Below are 17,999 nucleotides of genomic sequence, written 5' to 3' on the forward strand. Positions count from 1 at the left end.
GCAAAACCGGCTAGTGTAAAGGTAACCTGGAGCCGAAAGGGAAGCCTTCTGATGGGGATGGAGAACCATTGGGTCTGGCTAGAGGGTCAGGTCCCTTCTGGCCTAGATTGGGCCTAGATTGGGGTAGCTCTAGCTCCGGTCAGTTTTTCGGGAGAGAACACTGGCTCCTCTTTCCCACCGGGGGAGCGGTTAGTATTTCCCAAATGTAATTAGGTAGGAGGGATGGGAGCGATGGTGAGGCCTGATGGTAAAGGGCTCTCACTAAGCTTCCAGAACTTCAGGCCTTCCTGGCTGGGGTGGGGGCTGCTGTGGTCTGGGTTTGGGGTCAGGGTTGCACGAAAAGCCAGTGGTGAATGTGCCCCTGAAGTGGCAGTTCAGGGGTGCCGTACAGTCACAGTGTTTAGGCACTTGATTTATGGCACCATGGTCACTTCACCACAACACACGTTTTTCACACCTGCCTCTAGGGCCGAGCCTTTTGGCTAGGACCAGGGGAAATTTTTATTCCTGGCCGGAGGGCCAGCCATTGTATTACACAATGGTCACTTTTCACTCTCCCACTTCCTTCTCCACACTTTCTTTTAATTCATTCCCGTTTTTGTCACTTTTTTGTATTTTTTTGTTTGATGTGTATACACGTTTGTCACTGTCTGATGAGTAGGGTGTGGGTCCTCGGGCCTACTCTGAAAGTCTTGGGAGGGGGTGGACATAGGCCATCTGGCTTGGTTCGCCCTCTCTCATGGGGTCTCCCTTCGGGGGAGTCCCACCTAGTACTTGAGTGGGTCTGTTTCGGCAGACCTTCCAGAGAACAGGGGTCCATCTGGTCTCGGCCAGATGGACCCAAGTGAAGTACCTCAGTCCCCGTCTGGAGCCTAACACACCGGGGGATCAGGGTAAGGTCCTTTACTAATGGAGGATCAGTGTAACACCCGTTGCACGTTTTTTTGTGTCACTCTTTATGTGTGTGCACTTTTTTTGGCACAGGGTGGAAGTTTTTGTGTGTTTTGCACTCCACTTAAAAAAAAAAAAAAAACTTTGCCATGCTCAACAAAAGCAGTTACAGTCCACACTCCCGCTATATAGTCCTTCACTGGTTTTGAAATTAGTAGTCCCTTCTTGTTCCACTAATAGAGGTTAGAGGTTTAAATAGTGACATTTATTCTGCTCTTCGGGTGGCTGTGAGTTCCAAGATTATGCTGTGGAGAGATGTAGAGATGGGATATTAGCGATATAGATAAGGACCGGTGGGCAGCGGCAAGTGTCGCATGAAGTTTCTATTTCCTCATCTCAAAAAGGAACCCAGTTATTTATTCTACACTCTGTGTATTATACTTCTCAAAAATAATACTCTTGTGGTAAAGCTTCTTCTCCTGCTGCCCCAAGTGTTCCAGAGATAATGGCACATTACTACACATGTTGGGAGATGTCCAAAATTATTTTAATACTGGTCAGCCATTTTTCAAACTATTCAAGATATATTGAATCAAGATCTATCATCCAGTTACTGTTATGCAGCGTACACACGGTCGGACTTTTCGACCGGACTGGTCCGACGGACCGAGTCCGGTGGACAATCCGATCATGTGTGGGCTTCATTGGACCTTCAGCAGACTTTTCCAGTTGAAAATCTGACGGACTTTAGATTTGGAACATGCTTCAAATCTTTACGTCGTAACTCCGCCAGACCCAGAAATCCGCTCGTCTGTATGCTAGTCCGATGGACAAAAACCGACGCTAGGGCAGCTATTGGCTATTGGCTATCAACTTCCTTATTTTAGTCTGGTGTACGTCATCACGTATGAATCCGTCAGACTTTGGTGTGATTGTGTGTAGGCAAGTCCGTTCGTTAAAAAGTTCGTCGGAAGTCCGTTGAAAGTCCGTCGGAAAGTCTGTCGGACCAGTCCGGTCGAAAAGTCCACTCGTGTGTACGCGGCTTTAGATTCCAAAATTGCCCTACTGAGCATATCCCTGCGGATGTTACGCCACCATCGTCCAAATTACTGATGATACATTTACTATTTCCTGCCCAAAAGCTCATTGCACAACGCTGGCTGTCTCCTGGTTCTCCTACTTTCTTGCAATGGTGTGACTCTGTTAATGCCATCTTGGATAGAGAAAAGCTTACTTACCAGCACATTAGCCTCTCCCATTAGCCACTTCCACTTTTACTTATATCAACCAGCCTTAATGCTCAAGCTTTTCCTTGTTACATTCCACCTGAGGAGGTCCTTTGTACAATCAGTGTGAGAATTTGTTTTTGTGTCCATTTTCATGTACCATTTTACTCTACTTCTTGGAATATATGATTTGCACCTTGCTGAAGCATAGTACTCTATATTGTCCTGTCCAGACATTTTGTAGATGGTACTGAATGTTTCGGTATATGGAACAGAATGTGGTATTTATTATTTTTGTCTTTTTCTTTTGAAAGATTAGTAATGCGTCTAACAAAACCTAATAAAAATTACTTTTTAAAAAAATAAGGAATTAACGCCAGTTCACAGATAAGCAAACTGGTCATAAAAAAGACCCAATCAAAGTTGATGTACAGGAGGGAGGGGTTGTTGTGTGATCATTACTTTATTAATATGTTTGTGTTTTACATTTAATTCATTGGTTGCTAGGATGAAGGCATGCACCATCACTCTTGGTGCTATGCCCCAAGGGAACTCTAAAGGTTGTATATGACACCCTTTATGAATTACCTGGTTTAATTCCTTGGTTTGAAGTTGATGTATGATTGTGGAGTAATTGTTATGGCCCCTGTAGATTGAACCTAGTTTATTTATTGTGTTACATCTTGAAATGGTATCTGTCTGGTATTGGCAAGTGTCATCGATCAGTGCATGTATCTGTCAAAATTGGATCTGGTATGTACTACAATCAGTCAATCATTCTTTTGCCTCAGCTGCAAGTCATCTTTACTATCTCAATTACTACTATACAATATGAAACAGTGGTCATTTTCTGTTCTGTTCTAATGCCCGATACAGAAGAATATCCTTCTTGTATTCCTTTGAAGAATTTACTATAGGGTTGGTGCTATGAAATTCTGCAAGGAAACCAGTAGGCTTGGCAGTAGTCATCCTAAAAAGGACTGGAATTTAAACAAAAACCCTGCCCACACCCAAGAAGATTTTTGGCTTGATGTTTGGCTAAAGCTAGCCAAAGATATGAGATGATAGTCAGATGTAGAAGAATGATCCAACCCCCCAGTTTCACAGTCATTATGTAATTTGCATTAGCAGAAGAGGGTTTGCAAGGGCATGCCAATATTTCTCTCTGCACAAGTGTCCTATATACAAAGAATTGGAAAAGCCAACCCCTCTGGGTACTGACTCTCCTGTAGTTGCCCTCTCTTCTTTCTACTCATGCTCCTGGTTAGCTTCATCTTCATGCCTGTTTTGCATCTGGTTGCTGCCACTTTCATGCTTGTCTTGTGCATTGTTTGTCCCTGTTAGGCCTCATACACACTGTAGCTGTCAAATACCAGTTTAGCAGGTGTTTGGCCTTTTTTTTCTGCCCCTAAACGTCCCTCTATGTTAGTCTGTGTTCCCATATATACATAGGCATTTAGAGGCAGGTTTAGGAGCAGAAATCTGAAATCGTGTTCAGGAGATGAACATTCAGCCAGAAAAAAACGCCCGATGTGCCTAAACGCGTACAAGCGCGTCTAAACGCATTTAGGTGCATATTTAATGCTGCTTTTCTCCTATCGGGAAAAAGGATTCAGAAGAGCTGTTCACATACACAGTGTGCATGAGGCCTTAAAAGATCAACCATTACTTTGGGAAAATGACAGTTTCATCCTTGTCCCGTCCACTGCACAGATGGGAATTGTGCATTAGCGCCTCCTGTTTGCTATGAATGCTCAGTTATTGTTACAATTGCAGCCATACTACCACCACTCTACACTGTATTATCACAGATCACACTGTGCCCAATCTACTGCTAACCTAAACCACATAACAGACCAGCCTCCTGCCACCTGTCATCCCCATCACTTCAGACCCAGGTGACAAACCCACCTTTTCACAAGAGTTAAAAATCGAACTCAAACTGCCACTACTGATCAATCTCAGGGCCAAATCAGAACTCTAGATGACACCATGCATCCCTACCTCTTATTCTCTAGATCAGCTGTTTCCAAACTTTTCAGTATGGGATACATTTCATACATTTTGCAACTATTCATGGGCAAAAAAAAAAATTAAATTAATGAATAAAATGTAAATAAATGAGTAGGTTTTTTTTAAATCAGCATGATATGATTCAGAAAATCAAAGAAAGAGCTGCAGTAAAATTAAACAAAGAAATTCCAAATTAACGTGACCCAAATATTAAAGGTTGAACAAAAATACATTTAGTCTGAATCCTTCTCATCAGAATCCCCTTAAAATCAGGCTCCAAGTCAGATTCCCCCCTTACATTAGAGTCCACATTAGAGTTCCTCCCTACATCAGGGTCCCCATCAATATCGTCCCCATTGGAATGCCCCATTACATCAGAGTCCACAGCAGAGCCCCCGCCCCTTACATCGGGGTTCTACTTTTATCAGAGTTCATATCAGATTTATACCTCACATCAGGGTTCCCATCAGAGTCCCCTTTAAATTGGTTTCCCCATCAGAGCGGAGATTGTGCACATTAGCTGTGGGCTGGTTAAATCTTAAAGTGAACCGCATGTGGCCCATAGGCCAAAGTTTGGGAATCACTACTCTAGATGAATGATGGTGATCTTGCCCAATCAGAGTGCAGACCTCCACTGTCTATCATGACAACCTGATCCCCCAAAGTGTCCTTTGTGGCAATAGCAATTAGGTTGACTGCACGCAGCCTTGTCGCCCCCAAACATCCCTTATAGGAAAAATAATTTACATCTATGGCTGCTCCTCCATCTCACAATTGGTACACTGTGCACAATCTACAGGCGTACAGCGCTGCTAAATTTTGTAGCAGTAGGACGCGGTTGCAGTATAATGCACAACCCTATTGGCAAATCATGCATATTTTTGCAGTATGGGAGACTGTGCAGACATCTGAGCCATGAGCTTTATGGAATACAACAGCAATAAATGAAATAAATAGAGTGAGAAAATCTCCAATGCTAGCTACACGTGTATTAAAATGATCATTTGAGTGATCATTCAATGCAACTAAAATGACTGAAACTAATAGGTATCTTAAACCACAAATCCTCCATTAGATCAGCTTAGTGACTTTCAATCAATTTCTATGCTGGCAAGTCAATCAGCTGAAGCAGAATTTTATTGATCGATTGAATGAATATCTGTGTGTGTATGCTGAACAATCATTCATAATAGAGAGCAATTAAATGATCATTTTAAATTTAATATCTTTGATAGATGATATTTTCAATTGATACCATATGTGTTGCATCACTCGATCACAAATTGCTTGCTTGCTATTATTTTGCGCATAGATCGATAAAAAATGACTACATTCATGGTATGCGTAGCCACAGTGGTAAGCTGAGCATGTCTGCTGTACATGACAATGATTGGTGTATGGTGCTTTTATTGCACAATTACATAAATACTGCTTTCTTATTCTGCTGAAAAAGTGTTATTTATATCTAAGGAACTGCTATACCACATTGGCGAATTCACATTCTATATCCATTGTGCGTGATATATTAACACTTTCTGTGTAGTGTGTTGTTTAGCACTGTCTCTGAAACTTCAGTTTTCACGTGGACTTTGCCTTTGCAGTACACACATACAGAAGAAGCATTGAGAAGAGCAGTCTAGTCTGGAGTACAGCTACATAGGGCTAGTCTGGAGCCAGACAGACCCTCCACCTTGGAAGGTGTTAAGTAGAAGTGACAATTAAATTGTGAAAAGGTTGCCATAAGCTGGCAATAGCTGGAGTCTATTTGTAATCATTTGAGTATATCACATGAACATAACACTTAAAGATGAGATTAGGAGGGTTGCAAATCTGTGTAGACTATCAGGAACCATTATTGTAGACTATTGAAGGTTAAACATAATAAAATGGACTTGACGCCATCATAATGAATGGAACGTTCAAGAATATAACATGTACTTTCACACCATCATGTTGGAAAAGGCATATGCATTTTGGTAGAGCATGTTCACTTTACAATGTGAATTTTCACCTAGTTTAGTAAATGAGGTAAAAAATATTGCTTTGCAAAGAATATCCAATCACATGCATGGTCAAGTTGAAAACAATGGGGTTAGTTTACTAATATGCAAAATCTGGTGCAGCTGTGCATGGCAGCCAATCAGGTTCCAATTTTTTTTGTCAAAGCTGAACTGAACAAGCTGAAGTTGGACACTAATTAGCTACCATGCACGCCTGCACCAGATTTTGCACTCACCAGTTTCAGTAAATCAGCCCCAATGTGTTTTTGCTTGCATATGACTTGAAGATAGAAGTCAACAGAACTTTAACTCATTTGCTAAGCTAAGGGAAAATTCCCTTGCAAAGTGGAAACTTCCACTTTGCTAATTTATCTTTAGTAAGTCAACTGCGTATAGTGTTTTTATTGTAGTTCCATAGATTTTGAATGCAAAGCAAGGTATAGTATATACATATTTTACATGCATTTTTCTTTTAGTTGGTTTGTTTTCCTTCCTGAAAATGATTTGATGTGACTAAAAGCACTCTAACTAATATGCATATTTGTGTAAGAACAAATTGCCATGTGGGGCAAACAAAAGAAACCAGAAATCAGGAATCATGTAATTCAGATTTTCATCCAAAGTGCAGTTTGGATCTGGTGATACAGCATCTTAGTAGAACTACGGTCTCATGTAATTATCTGAAAAGGCCTGCACCATTTAGGGGTACACTTAGGAGGTGATAACAAGGGAAAATCTCTATATGACCTGGCCAGTGTTCTCTTCTCAAGGAAAAACAGTGGTAGATGAATGGTCACTGGTAATGGTGGGTAAATGGCGGTATCTCTCAACTTGTCTTTCCCAGGGAAACATCTGTATATGTATGCTAAAGAGGCAAAGTGGATGAGTGCTGGACTTTGTCATAGTTAGGTATGCTGAATAGCTATGGAAGATCTTAATATAAATGGACTGCTTTCTAATGTGCCATGGTCATCCACTGGGCCCTTGGAGAAGAAGCTTGAAGTCAAAAGAGAAGAGATTGACACAAGGTTTTAAAGCCCCAGTTTAGTAACTAAGTAATTGTGCCTTTAAATCCTTGGTAATAGAAAAAGCTAACTCCGCACCAATGGTGACAATAATTGGAAAATGTGAATAAAAAATGAAAAATATATAGATGAGTTTAGGTGCTGAAAAACTAAAAATCAATAAAAATTAAATAGATAACATAACCCAAGCTGCTCCCCAGTTTGAACATAAATGATCAAAGGATAGATATATAGATAGGGGGCGCTAATGATTAATCAAAAAATTAAAAAATTGAATTATTAAAGTGCAACAAATGTGAATTGTGCTTTATGTGTACCTTGTGTACTACGAGGAAAAGAACATAGATTTGTATACATAGTAACAGTGGGATTGAACCATAATCTACAGAAACCAACACAATAGTAACAATACAATAGTGTAATAATGGTAGTTAACAGTGAAAAATAAATTCTAAATAAAGTGATATCTTCCAAGATGTGCCAGTTCCTTGCTTCCCTGAGAACGTTCAAAACGAAACGTACGTCGGAGCGGTACGTGATCACGCGATCTTTACCTACGTCCGGTTATCTGGTTGTCTCTCATGCCGGGTGGAACGCACGCTGTCTGTCGATGTCGATAATACTGCCTCCAAGATAATAGAGGATCTCACAATATGCAAAAAAATAGGGAAATCTTAATGTATAGCAAATCTAAACGGTTGAATCCCTAAATCTGGTTGCCATTAATTGCCTTTTGCCTTGTCCTAATAAAAATCCCCAATATCTCTTTCCTCTCCCTTTCGCTCTCTCTCCCTCCCTCTCACTTTCTATACATATATATATCTATATATATATAGATATATATATATAGATAGATATATATCTATCTATATATATATATCTATCTATATATATATATAGATAGATATATCTATATATAGATATAGATATATCTATCTATATATATATAGATAGATATATCTATATATATATAGATATATATATATATCTACCATACCGGCCATTCAGCATTAACTTTAAAAAATGAATTGCCATTTCCAAAAAGCTCAAACTTGCAGAATAGTTTAAAGTACTCATTGACATTGAAACATCACAAACTGTTTTGCTCATTTATTATCAGCCGGGTGAAAGCTTGGCAATTTTCTTCTGCCAGCATTCACAACTGAGAATCAGCCAGATAATATTTTATCTGGATATGAAGTCTCAAGGTTGTCTGTTGCAATTATTTGAACTGTGTGTACGCATATCCAACCGAAGTCTCAAAATGGTAATATTGAGAAAAATGAATGCATATGACTAGCAGTCATTCCATGAGTTCACTGACAGCCGTTCCAGATAAACAAATGTATGCAAAATGAATTTGTAGCAAATAGCTGAGCTCAAACACTAGGGTGCTTGTATGACTTTTAGGGCATTTGTCACAAAACAAAATACCTGCAAGAACAGACTCAGATGGATGCTGTCATTAGATTACAAAATCCAGAGAAAAAGAAACTGGTGCAGAAGTACAGCAATGGCCTCCATTTATTTGTATGAACAGAGCTCGTAATGCACAGACATCATGGGGTTATCACTGCTAGGTACCTTGGATGACCTTGTAGGTATGGCCTAGGGTCTTACAAAGTGCACTGTAGAGATGAGAAATGTTCATGCTTTAAGCAGAACTTAACTACTGCAAGCTACCCTTAACAGAACATAACCTGCTAAGTTTTGCAAAAATAATCACAATTGAAAAGGTGGTTCCTGTTGAAAAAGGCATAATTTACTTAGACCTAGGGCAGCGTGATATCTCTTGGATCTACCTGATCTTTCTATTAACCCCGTGGGAAATAAGTGTCTTTCTATGGGCTACTTCAAACCTGTCCAGGAACTTAATTGGATTATGTTTGCCCCAGGACATAAACATGGAGGTGCAATAGATATGAGCATACATGTTTGTGTATAAGGTGATCACTCTATAACTATTGGCTGGGTGACTGGGTGTCCTGACAGGTGTCTTCTGTATCCTGACTAGAGCACTGTATTACCAAAGGAGTGAACAGAGCGGTCCTTAACAGCCTTTTACAAAATGTTTATTCATTTTCCAAAGAATGTAAGAAGTATATATACATCTCTATGACAGGTGAAATAGTAAAGTAACAAGGATTCCTCCGATAGTTTACATTATAAGGTTATACAGAATAAACTGAGATACAAGATGTTTGTTTAGAAAGGCATTGGCTGCAAGCGTTGATCCAATGTTGGTTTTCCGGCATGCTCATTCGACAGGAGCTTCTGTTCGAAAGGATAGTCCGGCTTCTGTCAGACGAGGATCAGCACACACGGGCCGAATGTCGGCCAGTTTGAACCAGCCATTTTTCGGCCCATGTGTATCACTTTACAGGTTCCTGTACATTGGACAAAGGTGATGACGATGCTGTTGTTGTTGTAAAGTGTTTATTTTTAGTACTGTGACCACAGTACTTAATCCACCCATCTGACATTTCTAGGGCGATGGAACTGGGGTTCCCATACCAGCTTCACAGATGTGCAAGCAATAGGCTTGGCACTTTATGAGCCTTAAAGCTGTAGTAAAAAAAAGAAAAGGTAAAGGCATAATGTGCTAGTATGCACTGCATACTAGCACAGTATGAAAGACTTACCTTGAACTGAAGCCCTCCACCGGTACACTGTCACCGCTGCAGAGGCTTCTATTTTCACCAGGTCTTCCTTTTGGGTTTGCTGGCTGTGGCTGCTTAAATGGCTGAGCCCTGATGATGTAATTCCCATGCATGCTTGCAGAAGTCAGGGTTTGCGGCACAGGGCTTTGAAGGAACTGCATGGGTATGCTGTTCTTCAGGGCGCATACGGCGGTGACGTCACCTGCTGCTGCTCCCTAGCATATCTCCTAAATGGTGCACGTTTAGGAGATATTCATTTGACCTACAGGTAAGCTTTATTATAAGCTTACCTGTAGGTTAAAATAAACATTCAGAGTTTACTACCACTTCAAGTTTGTCAGTTGCTGTTGCTCCTGTTGCCAAAGTCCTGAGGAGCCAGCTAGAAGACAACAGTCCTTGGCTGTCATAGTGGAGATTGCAGGGAGACTGATATCTAGGAATATCTTATTTCTGTCAGATTAAAGAACCTTGCCTGACTGCTCTTGTTTCCCTTCAGTAATCTTGTACCAGAGTTGTCCGTAACAAACTTCCATCACCTTTCACCGTAAACCTCAACAAAAACGGTCTACTTTTGTTTAGGAACTGACTGGAAGCTTAAGGGTCCATTCACATGCGCTGCATTGCAATCTCCTGTATGTTAACTTGCCAGGATTGCATATCATGGGTTGTGATGTATTGTAGCACAGGTATGTTGTGTATGTGCATTGATGATGCCTTTCAAAATGAACCCCAATGCACATACACATCATTGTGGTACAGCACACGTTACGTTCATGCTGTGTTCTAGGTGTAAAAAAGCCCTAAATATCAGTGCTATATCAAATATCAAAGTGCTAACTCATCTCTATGGTTGCCATCACTGTTATTTACAGACATGTTGGAAAAGAGTACTAAATAGTCCATGTCAATGTGTCCAAGGTCACAGTTTACAGCCATGCATTGGAGAAGAATCTAAACACAGACAACTAAACCCCTTTGAAGACAATGGCTATCAGTTCCTGACTTTCTTCCTTCAACCAATTTACATAAATGACCTGCACTGTCCATTTGTCCTTTATCATTGGCCTGTATATGTTGTAAAACTGGTGCCAGTTTATCCAGACAAGCAGTTATTGTGCTAAATGAGCTGCTGGCAGGAGAGGAGACAGTCTACTATCCTTTAACCCCTTCCACTCCAGAAAAGGCCAAGCATCTACTGTCAATTAAAGCAATCTGAAGTCCCCTATTAAAAAGAGGGTTAAAGGGGAGGTGTGCAACTCATTCTTATCTAGAATCACCTGAGAGAGAGAAAGAGAAAGAGAGGGAGATGGTCTTATCTCTTCTACAGAATACACACTTAGCATTTGATCTACATCATGAAGACATCAAGCTAATGACTTTGAAAAGCACTCAACATTTGCTGTCATTGCCTCATTTCCTATGCTGCTTTTTCCTTACTAAAACAAATTAAAATGATTGCCAACAAATACGACCTGGTACCAAACATCTGACAGGACTTCCTCCATACTAGTTCCTTTCCGGTTTGAAGAAGTAAATAATTATACCTTTTTTTTTTTTTTATCTAACTGTATTAGTGCTTGCCTGGGCTGCTCTACATAGTATAGGTCACATTTCAAAGCAAAGTACATAACATACTCAAAAATAACAGCATAGTGCAATAAACAATGAAATGGCCATAACCAGTCAGAGCTCACCTAAGTCTAGAGTGGTCAAACAGCTATAGGGCAGCACAGTGGCTAAGGGTTCTTTCGCACAAGCATTTAAAATAGGTGGTTGGGTCATGTTTTTAACGTTTCCCAAACGCTTATCAATGCCACTCAAAATTGATACAATGGGAAGCCGGTGGAGGTGTTAGAATTGCGCCGAAGCAAAACTAACATTGCCTGCAGAGTTTAGCAAGCGTTGATGCTTTGCAACTGCCTCCATTCAATTCTATTGAAACTAACAACAACCGCCATGGGCACGTTTACAGTGTGTTTATGGTGCAGTTGGAAAGCTGCAAAAGTGATCATTCACCATTTTAGTCTTGTAAAAAAAAAAAAAAAACAACACATAGGGTGTTTGAGAAGTGTTGTAAAAGATAAGAAATAGAGGGTGCACCAGCCTAGCCCATTACCTTTCAACCATTTATTATTAAAAAGAATATAGGTATATTTGAGAAGTGTTGCCTGATGCAACATGAACGCTTATACAACAAATCCTACATGCTCATTAACGCTATAGGTGCATTAATGCACTTTTGGGCTGCTTTAAAATTTAACACAAGTGTGAAAGAGCCCTACATGGTTAGCACTTCCACCTGGGAGTTCTAGTGTTTCGGTTTGATTCCCAGCCATGACACTACCTGCCTGGAGTTTGCATGTTCTCCCTGTGCCTGTGTGGGTTTCCTCCAGGTAATCCAGTTTCCTCCTGCGCTCCAAAAAACATGCTGGTAGGTTAACTGGCTCTTGTCTAAATTGGCCTTAGTGCAGTGGTTCTCAACTCTTGTCCTCAGGACCCACTAACAGACCAGGTTTGCAAGATAACTGAAATACATCACAGGTGATATCATTTGCTGCTCAGTGATTGCAATATTCTAGTCTGCATCTCCCCAAGGTAATACTTAAAATCTGGCCTGTTGGTGGGTCCCGAGGACTGGAGTTGAGAACCACTGCCCTAGTGTGTATGAATGTGAGTTAAGCTGGCCATAGATGGTTTGAATCTCAGCAGAGATTTGAACCGTATATGGGCAGGCTGATTGCACTCAAGTTGATCGATCGATCAACTCGGGTACAACCAACCTGCCGAGATTTGAACCGTATATGGGCAGGCTGATTGCAATCAAGTTGATTGATCGATCAACTTGAGTACAACCAGCCTTTCAGATTTTTTATGCAATTATTGCCAGGGCTATAGCTGCTAGCAGTAACCACTGTGTGTTCTGCCGGCAGGGATGGCTCCATGGGAAAGATTCCTCCATCAACACTGTGTTGATGGGGAAATCAAGCAATTTGCTTTTCTGCAACCTTCGGTTGCAGGAAAGATAATCGAACCATCCATGGCCTGCTTTAGGGACCATAGTTTGTAAGCCTCTTAAGGGCAGGGACTGATGTGATTGTACAATATATATTTAAAGCACTGCAAAAAAATTACAGTGCTATATATGTACCTGTAATAAATAAATAGAAGTGGTTGGTTTCTATGAGTTTACCACCACACATTGCTCTTTGGCTCATCTCTCGTCTTAAAGCATTGTTCAGTTTGATTAACTTAATGAAACACCATATTTATTAATATCCAATCACTCATTACTCCTAGAAAAGCATTGTGAAAACGTTTAACCATTCTGATTAAGTTTTGAATCAGTCTGAGTGATTGAGATGGCTCCAGTAGACCTGTTATCATCTACCAGGACAATGAATCTCTAAATTGGGTAAAAGCAATAATTTAAGACTATCTAATCCTAAAAAATATTGATTCAATTAGCAGCCCCTGGTATCATTGACAGCCAGCCTTCTAGAAATGAACTACTTGGAGGCAGTAAACTGTCCCTCTAATTACTGTATTGAGGGATTAAGAAGATGTGACAATCAGACCACAATGGAAATTATAGTAACACCCAATAAGACTATTGTTATAGGCATCATTACAAGTGTTGGGTTATTTATACCCCACCCTGGCCCAGGACTTTAAAAATGTGTGGGTCACAATGGGAAAGTTAGTTTGTACCTTTCTAGAGGAAGAGGACACCAGCAGCTCTGACTAATAATGGAGAAGAAGACTTACTCTGTGGAATGGCTGTCAGAGAGCAGTCACAGGAATACCACTTACCCCAGTGTGGATTTATTGTCATGCAGAGCTGGTACATCCACCATTCAGTATCACAAGGAGTTCAGTGCTCTGGAAATGGAGAGGTCAAGCACAGCCACTGGTGGCAATGAGACGGGAAATAACTCTGACCACACAGCAGCACTTTACCATATCCAAGGAACTCAGACACATGGTAAGATCTATGCTACAAGTTTAATATTCCTGACTGATATACAGAGGCCTAATCAAAAAAGTTTGCATGCATGCTTTTATGCTCTTTTAATTTGTCTTTATGTTAATATGTTCTTACATATAAAAAAAATATATAGATATAGATATATATATATATATCTATATATATATATAGATATATATATATATATCTATATATATATATATATACCCTGTTTCCCCGAAAATAAGCCCTACCCTGAAAATAAGACCTACAAGGACTTTAACTAGGGCTTATTTGGGGGGTAGGGCTTATATTGCAGCCATCACCGACAATCACGCTAGGTCTTATTTTCAGGGAAACAGGGTATATATATATAGATATATATATATATATATATCTATATATATATAGATATATATATATATATATAGATATATATATATATATAGATATATATAGATATATATATAGATACAGATATATATATATATATAACAACAGTTTATGCAGCGCTTTACAACATGAGGGCAGACAGTACACTTACAATACAAATCAATACCGGAGGGATCAGAGGGCCCTGCTCGTTAGAGCTTACAATCTAGATATATATCTATAGATCTAGAAATCTATATATATCTCATTTAATATTATTGTTATCTAAAGAGTAGCTATGAAGTCTCTTCAAGTAGTACACATTTTAAGTTTACCTAAGATAAAAATTATTTTTGATTTTTTTTTTTACATTTGTTTAATGAATTGTTCAGTGTTTTCATGGTTATAGTTCATATGCAGGTTTTACAAGCTTTCCCTCTAATGGCTTTTTGTTAGACGTATCAGCCTTTCTGAATGATTGTTAAGATAAAACATCAAATACTGAAATAATGTATAGCAAAAAAAACACCAAATCCTGCACTGCCTTTAATGCCCTTGAGCAGGTTTATAGACATATGCTTATAGAGAGAAACAGTAAAACAAATCAATAGGTTGCATGAACTACATAATACATATGCAGTGAGCAAATACTGTATTTATTGGCGTATAACACTCACTTTTTCACCATAAACATTGGGTGCAAATAGCTTGTGCGTGTTATACGCCAATACTTCAGTTTTAGCTGCCTCGGAGGGGACAGGGAGGGGGGGCAGGACGAGCACCATCAGATTACATACAGTGAGAATCTCCTGTTTACTTGGCGGCCTCTAATAGGAACTCCTGGGCCGCCATCGGACCACTGTTCTGACTATCATAGGAGATTCTCACTGTATGTAATCTGTCGGCGCTCATCCCGCCCCCCTCCCTGTCACCTCTGGGCTGCAGATGGGCATCGATCAGGCTGCACTGATGGCAATGGTGAGGCTGCATTGATGTGGACTGATGAGGCTGCATTGATGGCACTTGTGAGGCTGCAGATGGGCACTGACCCTTATTTTACTTCAAAGTTCCTTATTCAAAATTTAAGTTTTTTTCCTGAAACTTCCCTCTTAAAATGAATATGCGTGTTATACGCCGATAAATACGGTATGTATAAATATGTATGTACTATGTTCAAATACAATTGCAAACAATGTAGAAAAAGAAACATACATTTATAAGGCTATCGTCATTAATTTGATCCTATTTCTGTTTAAATGAATTTACCAAAGAATTTTTTGGGGGTGGTATAGGTTGGGGAAAAAAAGATTATTATTATTATTGCCTTACCCCAGAATTATTTCCTATTATAGTTGATTTCTGTATACTAGCTGAGCTGTTGATTAGTGTACACAGGTGTTGGTTATGGGAATTGACATCAATGAATATTTGGGTGCTCGCCATTGTTCTTTACTACCACAAATGCATAACACAGTGACATTTTAACTATGAGCATGAAATGGGACAGGTTCTGGGGTTGGCTGATTCAGGTGACATGTTAAGGTGTAAACATCTAATGACATCACACAATTACATATAACAATCTATAAGCTCTGTATCGATTACCTTCTAAGCTGTTATCTTATAATATAACATCTTTTTATCAGAACTATTACCATGGGGGTGCAGTTACTCTTTCAGACTATCATTAGCTTGTACATTAAACATGGCCAAAATAAAGTACGATAAAAACGTGTATTTTCTTTCTATTTGACAGATGGGACCACATCTAGAAAGGCAGTGAAGGAAGTTTCCCTTTATAGGCCAAGTCCTACCTCAGAGAAACGTCAGGATTTGGACACAGACAGCGCTAAAAGCCCCGGATCGCTTTCTGAAGAGGAGGCCACGTCCAGACCACGTACTAAATTCACCAAAGAACAGCTTCAGGAGTTGGAGAAGAGCTTTGAGGAAAACAGATACATAGGATCCAACGAGAAGAAGCGGTTGTCCAAGGTGATGAAGTTATCTGAGACCCAGGTAGGCATAAACAGCAAACTTTCCTGATCTAATCTATCTGTTTATTATCAGAGAGTAGAAAGAACATCCTACAATAATAAAGGCTGCCAACTATGGCTCAAATTTCATATTATATCGGGCAATTTCTAGCCATGGGTGCCCCCCCGGCTTGAAAAAAGTTGATCAAACAATAGATTTTTGTCGAAGGAGCTGGGTGGAAAATTGACATAGGAATTTAGCTTTTTCAAAATGTAGGAGTAAAAAGGAAGCACAAAATCAAGATAAAGGTTTTTTACACATTAATAATTAACAATTAATTAAGTGTGCACTATGAGCAGTGCAGCTGTTTTGCTTTATTCCTATCTGTATTTTACTAATGAAAGTGATAGCTCTTAATTCTGCCATCACAGCCCCAATTTTGGTCAATTCCTGTTGAATCAGCCAAAATTTTTACTGTAAGTGGCCCTGTCGGCCCCACCCGCCTTGATGAAAGTTGATTTTTCAATCAACTTTTGTTGAAGGAACTGGTACACTAAATTATGGTTGATTTAATTAATATATATTTTAGGTTGTCGTAATTAACACAGGAGCTTCTTCTGCCTCAGCTGACTTGAATTGAAGAATTTTGTTAAAATACTGCACTGTTTGTAACAATGTAATGTCTTCTCATATTAAAGTAATCTAAAAGTTTGTATAAAGTAAATTGGTGATGGATTACACATAGATTTATAGCAAAGAATTTCTCATGCTCTTCAGAAATCCATTTCTGCAGTGAGATTTTATTGGTCAGAAAAGTCTTTATTCATCTATCCCTGTGAGGACCATGGATCTAAACTGCCCACCTGATATATTCATAAATTAGTTTTAAAGATCGACTTTTACTAGTATTCCCAAAGAGAAAAAAAATTTGGTGTCAGAAAAATATTCTAATATGTTGTCCATATCTGTTTCTAGATTAAAACATGGTTTCAAAACCGAAGGATGAAGTTCAAGCGTCAAAGTCAAGATGCACAAGTAGAAGCTTTCTTTTCTGGATTATATGTGCCTTACTATGGCTACTCAGACTTTCAAACCCCTTCCTGCCCTGTCCGCCCTGAACTGGCCATGCCCCTTGCCCCCCCAGTATCCACCCACCATCCTGCATCACTTTCTACTGCAATGATTACACCAAGAAATTATCCATCATCCATGATGCCACCGGCAAACTTTGGCTCTTACCCATGCCCTTCAGTACTTGTGCATCCATCATTTAAGGAGTCATATGGGCTAAGATATTCCCCATATTAACTTGGATGTGTTTGGGACATTTTCATGTTTTTATGAATGGACACTATTTAAAATTATGTTATTATTGATGCATTTTTCTTTGAATTATAACTCTTTGTATTGGGGAGTAATATGAAACTGGCACTTTATAGTTATCTAATGTGAACCTAATAAAATTCTTATAGTTTATTAATTTTTGGCTGTACATGGATCATTTGTCACTCTAGGGCAGCCTTCCTTAACCCTTTTTACATGTACATGACTATTAAGTTGTAGAAGGTTTAAAATAAAAGAATAACAAATATGATATACCTAGAGTATTTTATATTCTGGGTGAATCATTTTGCAACCTCCCCCCCCCCTTTTCTATACAGCAGAATTATTTTCCATAACAATCGATCAAAAAAAATAATAATCAGAAAAGAAATTCAGAGAAAAATTGTTGTGCCCTCATACACTAGCAGTCAGTGAAGAAAGGCCCCTTAAGCTGGCCATACACTAATCGAAATTCAGCAGCTCCAACAGGCAATGGCCAAATTTCAGCTAGTGTGTGGATCCCCCTCTTGACAGAAGTCAATAGTTTAATC

At 39.4% G+C, this 17,999-nt stretch overlaps 1 protein-coding gene across 1 annotated transcript; it reads left to right on the top strand.

Moving 5' to 3' along the window:
- Positions 1 to 13,562: 13,562 nt before the first annotated feature.
- LOC141105271 (homeobox protein vex1-like) lies at positions 13,563 to 17,433 on the top strand. The gene is made up of 3 exons (XM_073595154.1): positions 13,563 to 13,797; positions 15,908 to 16,167; positions 17,101 to 17,433. Exons 1-3 carry the CDS (start codon positions 13,563 to 13,565, stop codon positions 17,431 to 17,433), a joined length of 828 nt encoding a protein of 275 aa, XP_073451255.1.
- Positions 17,434 to 17,999: the final 566 nt, after the last annotated feature.

This window comes from Aquarana catesbeiana, linkage group LG08 (genome assembly GCF_042186555.1).
Source record: "Aquarana catesbeiana isolate 2022-GZ linkage group LG08, ASM4218655v1, whole genome shotgun sequence".
Classification (NCBI taxonomy): domain Eukaryota; kingdom Metazoa; phylum Chordata; class Amphibia; order Anura; family Ranidae; genus Aquarana; species Aquarana catesbeiana.

Excerpts from the sequence above, each read along its gene's own strand:
- LOC141105271 (XM_073595154.1), top strand. The coding sequence starts at position 13,563 with ATGGAGAAGAAGACTTACTCTGTGGAATGGCTGTCAGAGAGCAGTCAC. Across the intron at positions 13,798-15,907 it reads CCAAGGAACTCAGACACATG|ATGGGACCACATCTAGAAAG; the intron begins GTAAGATCTATG and ends TCTATTTGACAG. Across the intron at positions 16,168-17,100 it reads TGAAGTTATCTGAGACCCAG|ATTAAAACATGGTTTCAAAA; the intron begins GTAGGCATAAAC and ends ATCTGTTTCTAG.